Source organism: Antedon mediterranea, chromosome 5, assembly GCF_964355755.1.
Source record: "Antedon mediterranea chromosome 5, ecAntMedi1.1, whole genome shotgun sequence".
NCBI lineage: Eukaryota > Metazoa > Echinodermata > Crinoidea > Comatulida > Antedonidae > Antedon > Antedon mediterranea.
Genome location: NC_092674.1, coordinates 2214390 through 2230330, shown reverse-complemented (window position 1 = coordinate 2230330; position 15941 = coordinate 2214390). Strand labels below are relative to the sequence as shown.

General features: G+C 30.9%; 2 protein-coding genes across 2 annotated transcripts; one reads left to right on the top strand and one right to left on the bottom strand.

Moving 5' to 3' along the window:
- The first annotated feature begins 54 nt into the window (after positions 1-54).
- On the top strand, positions 55-1706 carry LOC140048518 (ragulator complex protein LAMTOR4-like). Its single transcript, XM_072093255.1, has 4 exons — positions 55-217; positions 556-639; positions 764-881; positions 1123-1706. The coding sequence occupies exons 1-4, from the start codon at positions 215-217 to the stop codon at positions 1218-1220; spliced, it is 303 nt and encodes a 100-aa protein (XP_071949356.1). The 5' UTR covers positions 55-214; the 3' UTR covers positions 1221-1706.
- LOC140048990 (trafficking protein particle complex subunit 14-like) lies at positions 1693-8688 on the bottom strand. Its single transcript, XM_072093797.1, has 10 exons — positions 8329-8688; positions 7598-7796; positions 6914-7000; positions 6246-6363; positions 5885-6029; positions 5205-5365; positions 4852-4946; positions 4435-4568; positions 4021-4229; positions 1693-3607 (listed from the first exon to the last, which is right to left on the bottom strand). Exons 1-10 carry the CDS (start codon positions 8686-8688, stop codon positions 3484-3486), a joined length of 1632 nt encoding a protein of 543 aa, XP_071949898.1. The 3' UTR covers positions 1693-3483.
- Positions 8689-15941: the final 7253 nt, after the last annotated feature.

Genomic DNA, 15941 nt, shown 5'->3' with positions numbered 1-15941 from the left:
CAGAATAAAATATGACGTCTGGATTTCAGCTCTAGTTTTACTGTCAGGTGACGTCTCACGTGCAGGTCAATTTTACGAACAAAACAACATTTCTTTAAATTGGAAAATCTAAGTTGATATTAGTTATTTTTTTAAAAGAAAATTCAATAGTTTAAGCAAAAAATATACACAATAAGTGCAGTATTTTCTTCACAAGCGCAAGAACAGCTTGATAATGGTATGCTCCATTTTTTGCATAAAACAAGGAACTAAAACTTACTAGGCATAGCTAGGCTCTAAATAAGTTAGTTATTAGGCTTCCTGCCCAGGCAGAGAAGTGTACGGAGGAGTCGATATTGATTCTGTTACGAACCGGTATTCAGCTATTATAATATTATAAGGCCATCCGAGCAGCAGGGGGCTTGGCTTCACAATTTTGTCTTTTAGTACGGTTATCAGAATATTTTACAACAGATATTCCTATACATTTTACATTTATACTTTCAACAAATTATATGTATGTAAAAAAAAAAGAATGTAACAATTTAAAATAATTTTTTGTTTTTATATTTGCAGAGTGGCCCAGGACCACTTAATCTTGACAGAATTCCGGACCAGCTGGGATACCTCGTCCTTAATGCTGATGGTGCTGTAATGGCCGTAAATATATAAATGAAATATTAAATTTATAATGCGAAATAAAAGATTGAGAAATAAAATATATTCTAAAATAAAAGTTTATTAATTTAAATTTTATTTTTTTTACTTGTGGTTCCCTCAATAGAGCGCAGGTGAAATGGAGAATGATGAAAGAACAGCGGGAATCCTTATGACTATGGTACGGATGGCAAGTCAGATTCACTTCTCAAATAACAAACAAGAAACATTCAAAAAGTTATCAGGTTCGCAAAATAACTTTGTTTTGTCAATTGCCAATATATAAGATACATTATTATTTGTTTAATAACTTCTAGCATGTCTTGAAAAGGGTTCATGGAATGTACCATTATCTGATAGGTGTGTTTCATAAATTTTATATATTTATTATAAATTTATACAGGCATGCTAGGCATAGAAATAGACACCTATTTAAAAGTATAAAACAAATTTAATATTGCAAATGTTTTAATGTTTTCTTTACAGTGGTATTTGATGACTATCTTTACATGATAACTGTGTCTAGCAAGAAAGTGTATGTTGTAAAGAGGCGGTATAACCCACAAGAACCAATCACGGCGTAGCATATTATCATTTCCAAATAAGGCCTGCGTTCAATATAGAACATTTCCAATACCATTACTACAGTATTGGTGTGCTAAACAGTGTACTGTAGGCTTTGTTGTACAGCCTGTCTATTACATTTAGTCAGGTTTTCAGGAACAGTTTATATATAAACGATCTAACAGAGTCCAACCTGATAGTTTAAAAAGAATACTGTATTTATTTCTAAAGGGACCATGATTTCTAGCTTCCATTCATGAACCCTCTTTATATTATTACATTGAAATACAAACGCATGCATTTAAGACAAATTACTGTATATAAAAATATTTAGAAGAATTTAATGAATTATTAACGAATGGCAAGTAATCTCTTCATTAATGGAGCCTAAGTACGGTCTTAAAAAACAACAACTTGGTAGTATTGTACCAAGTTAATATTTTGAATATTGACTAAAATTTGTAAAGGGAAATCTAGTTAAAACTTAAATAAAGTAAATAATTTTTCATTATTGCATCAGTGTGCTTGTTGTCAACAGTGGATATTGTATATATACAGTATAATGGTGGGATCCCTGATTAATTCAACACACAGATTTATTTTAGTCCATCATTTTTTAAATTCATTTGCAATACAGTACAACAAACATAATCTAGCCAACATGCATTACAAGGGTAATACACAGATTGTATAAAAACATATGCTGGCTAGACTATTGGTGTACCTACAATACTCAAATCATCTAATGATTAATATTAAAATCTTTATAAAATGTTAATTATTCTAAAATGAAAGACTTAAAACTCCCCTATACTTAGTTAAAATAAAAGTGTATATAAACCTATCCAAATTGCCTATCAAAACAACATTACCATATTAGGTATAACTTTGTTGGAAGTTTAAAAATTAAAATAAATAAATAGTATTCAAATATCTAGCCTATTCATTATATCTATGCTTAATGATAAAATATCTTGTAAATTAAAATCCATTTTTTAATAAAAAGTACTGTAGTACTGTATAAAGTAAAATATAATATACTGTTAACATAAATTGCACAAACAAAAATGGCTTGAAAATAAAATATTTTTATAAAAGTAGTATAATTTTAGTAGAATGGCACCATAGTACCACTTTGATATACAGTACGGTAAATTGAAAAACACTATTGAATTGCACAATACATTACTTATAGAGATATTCACTCTATTAACTAAAGTACACTACAATACTACCTGGCATGGCAGTATTAAATGGATGATAATAATATCCTGGACTTATATAGTGCCTAATGTTGTGAAACCTATCCTGGATTTTTATATTTATTTTATTTCAACCACATCCAACAGCAAAAAATCGCCAATTACAGGATGCCTAAAGATTTATATAGCGCATAATGTTGTGAAACCTCCAAGCGCCGAACATTATTAAACCGGTCATTTTTTTTTATCAAACACGTATGAAAACTCAAAATGCAGCTAGTAATAGGCGCAAAGTTGTTTCTTTCTAACCGGGGCTATCGGTCAATTATGCGTACACGTCCGTGTGTGTGTAAATTGGTATTTTCCATCGGCGAAAAGGACAAACTGTGCGTCTAATGCCTATTGCCGAGCGCTTTTATTCTGTTGTCTATTGGCACAGATAACTAGGGTGAATAGAACAGTTTGCATTAGAAACACGGTCAACCATGCCAATAGAAAATACTAAATTAATACTGGAGTTGACTGTACCAATAGACACTTTCATTATAAATTGCACCCACTATTTCGTAGGTATGTACCAATACATCCTATTTGGTAAAAACATTTTAAAATGTTTTCGTATAAACAATATTTTCATTAGTTTAAATTAAATTATTCCTCCGATATAAGTACTGAAGTTTATCGTTAAAATTACTAAATTAAACCTTACCTAAATCTAAATTACCAATTTTCATGCAGTAACTAACAAATTCATGCATTCTTATAAAATTCATTCTGTTGATAGTAACTCTTTTGTATATCAAAAGGAAAAAAGGGTTTTGTTAAGCTTTGTCTACCTTATCAAACTAGTTTGACAATAAAAGTGTGACATGCCCAAACATGGTAGTGATATGACATCATCATGTCCATTTATGGGCACATCACATTTTGTTGTCACATAAAGTTTGATAATGTAGATACTGTAGTTCATTTTGACCATTAGAAATACATTCAATATGTCCAGGTGTCTGGTATTGGGAGAGTATTAACAGAACCTTATATTTCATATTAAATGAGGATTTCTTAATAACTCCTCGTTGGATCAGCTTTGCTTAGCCATGATGTAGACTTGACAGCGGCGCTTTGTTATCTTGTGTACGTTCACGTTTCCTTTTCTCTGATTTCCTAAGGCATCATCTTTTCGTGTTATAGTTTTCTTTGGTATTCTAAATAAAATATATTTTTAAAACGTTTTTGTTTAAAAAATATCTATTGTTTTATTTATTTATTCCTTTTAGTGAAACATAAAAAGGGAGCACTGAGGAGAGACAAGAGCGGTCAAAGATAACTATTGCCAAAAGGCGTGTCTCTCCAAGTACGCAGGTTATAATGTAAAATATAATAAATAAAAACACCCAAAACACCAATGTCATTTTTTTATGAAACTTCACTTTGCTCCCAAAAGTATATTTATTTGCCTATTTTAACTCAAATAAACTATATTTGTTGGAAAAAAGGCACTTTAGAAAAAAGCCTGTTTAATAATGTTTTTGCCACGCTTTTGTGGAAAGAACATTTGTAAATGCCAGCCCTAAAGCAGGATTTAAACAGGATTCTCATCGTGGAGCTATTTCCTCACCTTGCGTTAACGTCTTGCATAGATTGCCATCTGGCGTCGCTTCCATTCGTGTTTAACGGTGGCGTACTTACGACACCCATAGGTGGTCTGCTAAGCTCCTTAAGCGCAGGTGTACTCTTGGAGTGGTGCATAGCGGCATCATGTGATGAGGATGACTGACTGGGATTGGTTGATGCATATTGTAACTTTAACTTCATAAACTTTCCAAGCTAAGGTAATTCAATAGTTTATTATATATCAATTTTAGAATTTAGATGTTTTGACATTTGGATTGTTATGCTACAAGTCTTCTGGAAATCGCATGAAAACCTTTAAACGATATTATATTATCATTGTCAACTGCCTAAAGGTTGAGGTTACAAATACATTTCTAGCCATCATTTCAACCCTTCTTTTTACACACCAGTACATTACCTCATATAGGCCGCACTTGAGTGCCTTAAATACAAAAGTAATAGTAGCAGTTGAGCCTAGCTTGCACATGCCTACATGTTGTACAGGATCCTGACACAGAACTACATCTTCTATACTTCCATTCTCTCTACGACCTTTTAAATAAAATCAATCACTTTACTATCATCTAAAAATACATATTATTACAATCCATATTTATACAGTAGTTAAGTACAGTCAACTCTCCCAATACCAGACATCTTTGGGCTGGTCTAATATGTCTGGTTTTGGGAGAGTTTCCGATTTTGAGAGAGTATGGAATTGGGCGAGTTTACTGTATATATATAGAACACAATTATAGATACATTAATAAAAACTACTTAAACTTTACTTAATTTAAGTTTAAAGTATGATTATTTTACCAGTGTACTAACATACCTGAATCCCCAACCAGCCTAGGTGCTGGAAGCCACATCAGTCCTATATCAGTAAAGTCCTGCAGTTTATTTACTAATGTGTAATGCACCGAAAAACTGCAAAACATTATAATATAATTAATATTTACACATTTAATAGTAATACTGTAATTGAGAATTCATCAAATTGATTGGATTGAAGGAATTTGATATGTAAGACAAGACAAAATGGAGAGATGGTCTTAGCAGCATGGAGTTAACGAGTCACTAATCAAATGGAAGAGGGAGAAAATTTGATCAATAAATGAAATATTATGATAAAATTTGAACAAAATATTGCAAGTATGCTAAAGTATGATTGTACACTATACTTACTTCTCCCCAATTGTAACTGGTGAGCTGCATTTCGCTAACATGACAAACTCTGGGTAGTCTAGACGGATTGTTGGTAGCTCATAGTGAACAATGAGGGGGCTAGCTTGGGAGGAAGGCAAAGGTTTCCACCGAAGACTAAATGACAAAGGAACATCTAAACTCTGAAAAAAGAAAGACGCAAGATAATCAAATAAACATTATACATACTTAGACATATTTGTTTGTAATTGTGCCTCTTTTACTTTTAATTATGTATATTGATTGTAAACAAACGTTATCAGCCAATGGCTGCTGTTTTGTACGTGTTTTTAAACCGAAATAAATAAATAAATAAATAAACATATACTGTAATATTGATAATATTCAATGAAAAATGTGGATAGATGGGATACCTCAAAATGCAATATTATGATTCTTTCTTAAAACTATTGAAATGTATTCGTAAAATCAATTTACAGTTAACACTGACTGACTGACTGACCTTTAGGTCCCTTTTCAGAATGATCCCTCAGAGGTCCCTTCTATACAGAGTAACGTCTATCCCCTTTTACTGACTGACCTTTAGCCCCTTGTACAGACTTACCCCTAGGCTCCTTTATAGACTGACCTCTAGACTCCTTTACAGAATGCATTAAAGCTAGTTCTTGCCTAATCTTCATTCTATATGTCTTTTGCCTTACCTGTATACTGTCTACATTAATATTATCTAATACGTCTAACTGGAAGATGAAGCAATTTTGTTCTAGTGGTTGCAGAGTGATGGGTAGCTTGGTGCAAGAGTTGGCTGCTAGGTGTACTGCATTGGCATGAATGAAATCTGTCACACTGCAAAATATTGATAATTAGTAACCATAGGTTTTTTTTTATAGTTTAGTAAACCAAAAGGGCCTAGCAAGTAGAGGCTAAGGTAAATTTATGAATTATCTAGATGTTTTTTGCATATAGTCAAATTAAGCGGGAGAAATTACTTTAGAAAAAGACAATGAATCAGTGTTCACTCGTAATTCCTACGATTATCAGTATATTTGGATGTTTACTTACTTGGATGGTGTTGACTGATGTGTAGAGCCATCAGGGCTGGGTGGCAAGAAGTGGTTGTTCCTATTTACCATCACCATTGCTGCCTCTACCAGGATGGCTTCACAGTATTTGTTACTAACTGAAAATAATAATATTACCACAGACAGTTATTAAAAATGCTTTAAACTTTAGTAGCACACACATCAATTTGTTTGCATGATGTTTGCAATGAATAACGTTCCCTCATTCTATGAATATTGGAGGAATTCATGACAGTTAATAGTCTGATTAAGACCATAGTTAACGTACTTGCACAATCCAACCTACATCAGCATTGGTGAAAATTGATATTTTATGATATTTTAGGTTGGTTTTGTTGTTGCTATTTTTTCTCTTTTTGTTTTGTATGATTTGTATATGGATGTACTATCCGAAATAAAGGAAATGAATGAATGAATTTGTATTGAAAAGCAGGACTGTATTAAAGAGATATTGATTACATTGGAATATTATGCATTTTTGGCTTTTCTGGCATGATGAAATATAGCACTCTTACTAAGACTAATTACAGTGGAAATTGATTTTCAACATTCACCTGATTACCATTTTGTCAGTGACCTTTTATTTTATCTCTGTAACTTCAATATTAACAGTTAAAATTATTAATATATTAAATTAATATTGCTTACCTTGAATGATTGTGTATTGCTTTTCTCCAACAGTTAAATGTCTACAGCATACATAGGGTGGGGCTACTAAGTCTAAGGAAGCACACACTACAAAATTAAGCAATTATAATATTAATAATAACAGTTTACATTACATAGGCCTACGATAGACATTTAAATAAATTTATCATGCATGACAAGTAATTTCTTCTTGCAAGATCCTCTATTAATGAAATTGTAGTATTATTTTTTTTAAAATATATGTACCGTATATCCTCGGGTATAATCCCACCCCATACTTTATAGTCCCAGTCTTTTGGTCTGAATTTACAGTAGCCAGTTCAGATGAGATTTTACAAGAAATGCTTACCAATCAGTTTTATCCTGAATACCCTTCAAAGTCTGCCCAATTTTGTGTTCTAGGTTGGTGAGATTATACCAGAGGATATACGGCATTTTTTGTATCATTGATAGAAAATCAATAAAACTGTTGAATGATGAAGATAATGATATTAAATGTATGTCTTAATAATTTAGCTTTTTCAAACTTTATTTTAAAATAACATTATATTGATAGTCCTTTAAAAGTTCTACAATCATATGACATTTAATACTCATGACTACATTTTATTTTCATTCTGTTTGATCAAGTGGATCAAACAAGGATAAAAACACAGAAAAGTACAAAAAGCAACTTATTTGTACCTTTAGGTTGAAATGTTTGATGGTGGTTGTTGGTTGGAGATGCTTTAGTTGGCGAATCTTGCTGTGGTCTTGATACGAGCCATGGTGGTTGGATAACAACGCTAAGTTTACACGATTCAAGTGGCAAGTTTTCAAGAGGGAGACAAACAGGAAAGAGAATTTTGTTCTCACTTATTTGTACCTCTGCTTCGTTACATTTCTAAGAAAAAGGTGAAAATACCGTGAAATAATTGAAGCTTGATTAAAATTAGTTTTTTGGGGTTTTAGGTGAAACTTTTGTACTGTACTGTATCTGCAATAATTTCGGCATATCATTGATTTATCATTGATAAAATGTACAAAATTGTATAAAAAAGACATATTGTATTAATTAATTGTCTGCATACGCCAAAAAAAATAAAGGCAACATGACACAACAGGATGTCTATATACTGTACCAGCAGTTGCAAGAATAAATTACAGGAAACCGTTTTTTTGGCCAATGATTCATGAATACGCCGGGTCTATGTACTTTGCATATGGTACCCTCCCTACCTTAGTACTCGGGGGAGGGGTTGACCGTTCGGCGTTAAAAAAGACAGGTTTAATCTAAGAATATCTTGCCTAATTTTAATCATTAATTTCCTAATTACCTCAAAAGGACGACAATTTATCAAATTAATTAATTATAATACGAAACGAACAAGAAATTACAAAACAGGAAATAAATGAAAAATAAAGGTATTGTTTACCTGAACATTATTTACAGCATTCATCACTAGCAAGGGGGTGCACGTTGCGAAGCCGTCGGGACAATCATCCACTTCATTATGTCTAGGCGGTGCTATTGAGGACGATGGCTCACGACGTAAGTAGGATAAGCACCTCTGGCCCCGCGAGTGTTTTCGAAAAACATCGCGCTGGCCATGGCCTGGGTTTCCATTCTCAGTTGTTGCATCTATGGTTGCTTCCAATACAACATGAAGACATTCCCCAATGTAGGCGATGTTTTTACGTGTGACATCGTTAAAATTTGTCCAATCGTCCGGAAATTTCTGCACAAAATGCAGTTGAAAACTGCAATTTTGATCCTCATCCGGCGACTTGGCCATCGTCTCAGGTATATAAACTATACCAAACTGGCGAGTAAATCATGTTTTACTTTTTAAACCTCGCAACGTCTGGTTGAAAAGGCTACTCGGACCAATAATTTCTATTAGCCTAGGGGTTATTGCGATTTGGACGTTTCTGATTGGCTGTAGCCATGGACTATATTGATTAACACTGTTCTGATTGGTTGTAGCTTTGAATACATCTTCTCGGAACTCGTCCTTAATACAATAGCAATTTAGCACAGTGTTTTACTATATAACCAGATAAATAATAGGAAACATTTAATAATTTGATAAATGAAATTTAAATATTAATTTAGGTAAATGTCTTTTGAAATGAAATTAAATAAATTATAACCAATTTGGTTAGAGTAAAACACAATGATAAAGAATAGGAAACATTTAATAATATGATAAATTACATTTACATAGCAATTTAGCACTGTGTTTTACTATAACCAATTTGGTTAGAGTAAAACACAATGATAAAGAATAAGAAACATTTAATAACATGATAAATGACATTTAGCAATTTAGCACTGTGTTTTACTATAACCAATTTGGTTAGAGTAAAGCACAATGATAAAGAATAGGAAACATTTAATAACATGATAAATGACATTCACATAGCAATTTAGCACTGTGTTTTACTATAACCAATCAGATTAGAGTAAAACACAATGATAAAGAATAGGAAACATTTAATAATATGATATATAACATTTACATAGCAATTTAGCACTGTGTTTTACTATAACCAATTTGATTAGAGTAAAACACAACGATAAAGAATAGGAAACATTTAATAACATGATAAATTACATTTACATAGCAATTTATCACTGTGTTTTACTATAACCAATTTGGTTAGAGTAAATTAACACAATGATAAAGAATAGGAAACATTTAATAATATGATAAATTACATTTACATAGCAATTTATCACTGTGTTTTACTATAACCAATTTGGTTAGAGTAAAACACAATGATAAAGAATAAGAAACATTTAATAACATGATAAATGATATTTGCATAGCAATTTAGCACTGTGTTTTACTATAACCAATTTGGTTAGAGTAAAGCACAATGATAAAGAATAGGAAACATTTAATAACATGATAAATGACATTCACATAGCAATTTAGCACTGTGTTTTACTATAACCAATCAGATTAGAGTAAAACACAATGATAAAGAATAGGAAACATTTAATAATATGATATACTGTATAACATTTACATAGCAATTTAGCACTGTGTTTTACTATAACCAATTTGGTTATAGTAAAACACAATGATATAGAATAGGAAACATTTAATAACATGATAAATTACATTTACATAGCAATTTATCACTGTGTTTTACTATAACCAATTTGGTTAGAGTAAAACACAATGATAAAGAATAGGAAACATTTAATAATATGATAAATTACATTTACATAGCAATTTATCACTGTGTTTTACTATAACCAATTTGGTTAGAGTAAAACACAATGATAAAGAATAGGAATTTAATAATATGATATATAACATTTACATAGCAATTTAGCACTGTGTTTTACTATAACCAATTTGGTTATGGTAAAGCACAATGATAAAGAATAGGAAACATTTAAAAATATGATAAATGACATTCACATAGCAATTTAGCACTGTGTTTTACTATACCAATTTGATTAGAGTAAAACACAATGATAAAGAATATGAAACATTTAATAATATGATAAATTGCTAGCACTGTGTTTTACTATACCAATTTAGTTTTGGATAAAGAATATGAATTTAAAGAATGGATATAATATGATATGATACAATATGATTTTCTCCCAATTAGTAAGACATTTTGGAATACTGCGTGCGTAGTGCACCTAACAAGATCATGTTCGCTATTTAAAACTCACATTTTAAAACCGTAAACGCATAAATTTGCGGACATACTCGTAAAACACACTTCCAGAGATTTAATAATTTTAACAGTACTACAAAATCCATAATATAAAGTAGTATAGATTTGTACAAAAAGAGCAGAACAATTAAATTAACTGTCATTACATCTACTGAACTGTCTCATTACATCTACTGAAAAATTCATCGCGATGAATTTATTTATAATACACCAATCAGATCACACGCAATTAGTATGGAATGCCAGTTTAGGCGATGATAAAATCGCGTCGATGATGCAATGAAAATTGCGTCGATGTGATGAAAATTGCGTCGATGAATATAGTATTGATGTAATGATGTGATGAACATTGCGTCGATGAAAATTGCGTCGATGTAATGAAAATTGCGTTAATGTGATGAAAATTGCGTCGATGAAAATTGCGTCGATGAAAACTGCATCGATGAAAACTGCATCGATGAAAAAAAAAATAATTTTCATCGATGCAGTTTTCATCGATGAAAATTGCGATCTCCCTGCCGGTATGATTTGAATATGATGTCATGGATGCTGGACATCTGGATTTTATGTACTGAACTGGTGGATTAACGGAAGCAATTAGCTAGAAGATATAATGTGTCCGAAAGGACAATAATGGATCCATTGCTAAAATGTGTTGACAATAAATCACTAAAATGTTAATCAGTGCATATATTTCAACATTGTTTTAGTGCGCGATCACTGTGCGCTTGTCTATAACGCGCGCTAGCGCAAGCGGTAAACATGTTTATCATATCAAAATATTCAGAAACCGTCAATTTTTAGCAACATAATAACATTATTAACATTATTATTAACATCAACATTTACTTTACTAGTAGTCATTTTCATCATTGATTGAATTAAAACCATTTGGAATTTTCATAATCAATTAAATTCATCACATCAATTTTCATCGATGCAGTTTTCATCGACGCAATTTTCATCGATGCAGTTTTCATCGACGCAATTTTCATCGACGCAATTTTCATCGATGCAATTTTCATCGACGCAATGTAAATTGCGTCGACGCAATCTACATTGCATCGACGCAATCTACATTGCGTCGATGCAATTTTCATCGACGCAATTTCATCATCGACGCATTTTTTATCATCGCCAAAAACTTGTGTAAAACGGCGTTCCATAAGTGACGAATCGCATATTCGCCGTTTATTGTTGAGGCGCGTAAACAGTGTGCGCAATGCACGTTTTCTTTCCATGACGAGACGAATCGATATTCGACTCTTCGTGTGACGAATAATCGCCAAATTATAATTAATATAATTAATTAATGAAATAAGATACGCAGTTGATGTTTGCATCAATTGTTCTTTAGAATAAATACTTTCGAAATACAAAACAAACAAGGCCAACAGCCATTAAGTCGTGTGCTACAATGCATAGTGATACCGGACCGACAGACAAACAGACCGACAGACAGACAGACCGTCAGAGAGACGGACCGACCGACATAGTGAACTATACTGACCGAAATTACTGAACATGTTTAAAAATGTTGAAATGTTTAAAAACATTTATATTTGTTTAATTTACACGTGCGTAGCCTGTCACTTTTGACGTGCTCGTATAACGTAATTTCGAGTTGAAAAGTAAGTCAAGAAAACAGAAATCGGGCAAAAAGAGTGCGCAATAACATTTAACGCGCAGTGCGCGCGCAAAAATCTGCGCACTCATGGCAATTTTGTAAACGCTTAAAACGCCTGAAACGTACTCTTATTTCATCGAAAATAAATTTTGAAAATTTTAAGCGCGCGTACGCATGCGTTACATGCGCTACGCACGTAATTGTATTGCCATATGATGATTTATGCCCTGAAATTTATGAGTACCAAATTTTATTTAATTGTGATTCATGGTTGTTAAGATATGATTACAAACGTGATTTCGTTAAATCGTGCGTAGACCGCGTAATTTTTTATTGCGCACCGTGAAAACATAACCACATCGATTCCTGGCCATAAGGAATATTCTGTGAAAAATTGACTTAGCTAGATTAAACTGATATCAAGATAAGGTCATAAAGCGATAAAACGCATAGTGATACCGGACCGACAGACAGACAGACAGACCGATAGACAGACCGACAGACAGACAGACAGACCGACCGACCGACATAGTGAACTATAGAGTCGCTTCCACGCGACTAAAAATGTGTGGTGAGTGACGATATGTTCAATCATGGACCTATAAATTACTAATTTATAGGTCCATGATTCAATATCTGTAGCTTCAATTCAAACATAATGTAACAGAAAATTCGAAGCGTAAAAAACGTTCGTTTACACAACACTTTTTTTTATACTTTATTATTGATTATTATATTATACAGGAATACTATTTATTTCCTCATTTCTACCCAAGAATAAACAATTTTTGGATACAAAACTTTATGTGAATTACATTACCAAAATATTAAAATGAGGATAAAAAAACATCGCGTAAAATACTCGTACTCAAAAGCTTCTGAAATTTGTAGATATATGTCATGAAAAAGAAATTTGACATTCCCAATAATTTTTTTTGGCAAAAATGTAATATATGAAACATACAATTTACATAGTTTATCATTGTTTTTTATTAGAACCAATATGGTTACACAGTTAAACATAGTGATAAAGAATAGATACTTGTTAGGTTACTACCCTACCCTCTAGTTTGAAGCGACATTATAAATTCATCGAGAAAAAAAACGTATCGTATTCAGAAACGTTTGACATTTTGTATAGATATGTTCAATAAGACAAAACAAATTATAAATTTCAAGACAAATCGATGATTTCCATTATTTGCATTTCAAAAAATTCACACTTATGAAAGACCATACATTTTCAACATTTCCTTTTTTCTGTGTACCGAGTTTAGAAACTTTTTGAATACCAGACGTATTTTTTTGTGATGCTTTTTCATTTGAATTGTAGTATAAAATGTCATTGAAACGAGATAAAAATCATACAAGACATGTTATAATAGGTTGCTCTATATACATAACAAAATTAGTTCTTTTTTTTGGTAAGAATCGCCAATGAAGTAGAAAGTTATTTCAGATGTAGTGTGCATTTATACGTCATTAATAGTAGGCCTAAAATATAATATTAAATATTATAAAGAATATCAAACATTTTATGTTATGAAAAATAAAATTGACATATAAGTTTATCATTGTGTTTTACTATAACCATTTTGGTTAAAAGTTAAACACAGTGAGTGATAAAGAATAGAACTGTTTTAGTTTATTTAACCCTAACCCTAGTTTGAAGCAATCACATATTTAATATTCATCGCTAAAAATACGTATCGTCTTGAAAAACGTTTGATATTTGGTAGATATGTTCAATATAGGTTCTTACATCTATAATGCAAAAGAAATATCCTAATAGTTTTATTTTGATTTCTGAGAATCATCAATGAAGTAAAAATGTGTTGGAAATGTATTGTCTTTCATAAGTGTAAATGTTTAGAAATGCAAATTATTAAAATCACGAATTTGTCTTGAAACTTTTATTTTTTGTTTGTTTTATAGACGTAAGAACCTATTGAACATATTTACCAAATTTCAAATGTTTCTGAATACGATACGTATTTTTTCGCGATGAATTAAGTATGTGATCGCTTCAAACTAGGGTTAGAGTTATATAACCTAAAACAGTGTCTATTCTTTATCATTGTGTTTAACTGTGTAACCAAATTGGTTCTGTAAAACAAGATGATAAACTATGTAACTTGTATTTATTATTATTACATTATATGTATCCTATAATGTAATATGAAAAATAAAATGTACATAGTTTATCATTGTGTTGTACTAAAACCAATTTGGTTAAAAGTTAAACACAGTGTTAAAGAATGAACTGTTAGGTTATTTAACCCTAACCCTAGTTTGAAGCGATCACATACTTAATTCATCGATAAAAATACGTATCGTCTTAAAAAATGTTTGAAATTTGGTACATGTTCAAAATAGGTTCTTACATCTATAATGTAAAAGAAATATCATAATTTGTTTTATTTTGATTTCTGGGAATCATCAATGAAGTAAAAATGTGTTGGAAAATGTATGGTATTTCATAAGTGTACATTTTTAGAAATGCAAATTATTAAAATCACGAATTTCTTGTGAAATTTATATTTTTTGTTTGTTTTATAGACGTAAGAACCTATTAAACATATCTAACAAATTTCAAAAGTTTCTAAATACGATACGTACTTTTTCGCGATGAATTTATTATGTCGCTTCAAACTAGGGTTAGGGTTATATAACCTAAAACAGTATCTATTCTTTATCACTGTATTTAACTGTGTCACCAAATTGGTTCTGTAAAACAAGATGATAAACTATGTAACTTGTATTTATTATATTATTACATTATATGTATCCTATTCTTTTCATAACGTTTAGATAATAAGATATGTTTAATATAATATTTTGCTATGTAAATAACATCATATAATAAATGTTTCATTATCATTGTGTTTTACTGTAACCAAATTGGCTAGAGTAAAACACAATACTAAATTTGTATGTAAATGTATCATATTATTATATGTTTCCTATTCTTAATTTGTGTTTTACTGTATCCAGCACAGTGCTAAATATCATTTATCATAGTTAAAATGTTTTACTCTAACCAAATTGGTTATAGTAAAACACAGTGATAAATTACTATGTAAATGTCATTTATCATATTATTAAATGTTTCATATTCTTTATCATTGTGCTTTACTCTAATCAAATTGGTTATAGTAAAACACAGTGCTAAATTTCTATGTGAATGTCATTTATCATGTTATTAAATGTTTCCTATTCTTTATCATTGTGTTTTACTCTAACCAAATTGGTTATAGTAAAACAAAGTGCTAAATTGCTATGTAATGACATTTATCATATTATTAAATGTTTCCTATTCTATATCATTGTGCTTTACCATAACCAAATTGGTTATAGTAAAACATTGTGCTAAATTGCTAGCTATGTAAATAATCATTATTATTAAATGTTTCCTATTCTTTGTCATTGTGTTTTACTCTAACCAAATTGGTTATAGTAAAACACAGTGCTAAATTGCTATGTAATGACATTTATCATATTATTAAATGTTTCCTATTCTATATCATTGTGCTTTACCATAACCAAATTGGTTATAGTAAAACATGGTGCTAAATTGCTATGTAAATAATCGTTATTATTAAATGTTTCCTATTCTATATCATTGTGCTTTACCATAACCAAATTGGTTATAGTAAAACACAGTGATAAATTGCTATGTAAATGTCATTTATCATAATTATTATTAAATGTTTCCTA

Bases quoted from the DNA above. Each gene is read 5' to 3' on its own strand.
- LOC140048518 (XM_072093255.1), top strand. The intron at 640-763 runs GTAAATATATAA...TTCCCTCAATAG, and splicing joins CTGATGGTGCTGTAATGGCC to AGCGCAGGTGAAATGGAGAA. The intron at 882-1,122 runs GTTCGCAAAATA...TTTTCTTTACAG, and splicing joins AACATTCAAAAAGTTATCAG to TGGTATTTGATGACTATCTT.
- LOC140048990 (XM_072093797.1), bottom strand. From the start codon at position 8,688: ATGGCCAAGTCGCCGGATGAGGATCAAAATTGCAGTTTTCAACTGCAT. The intron at 7,797-8,328 runs GTAAACAATACC...CCTTTTTCTTAG, and splicing joins ATGCTGTAAATAATGTTCAG to AAATGTAACGAAGCAGAGGT. The intron at 6,364-6,913 runs GTAAGCAATATT...TATTATTTTCAG, and splicing joins GCAATACACAATCATTCAAG to TTAGTAACAAATACTGTGAA.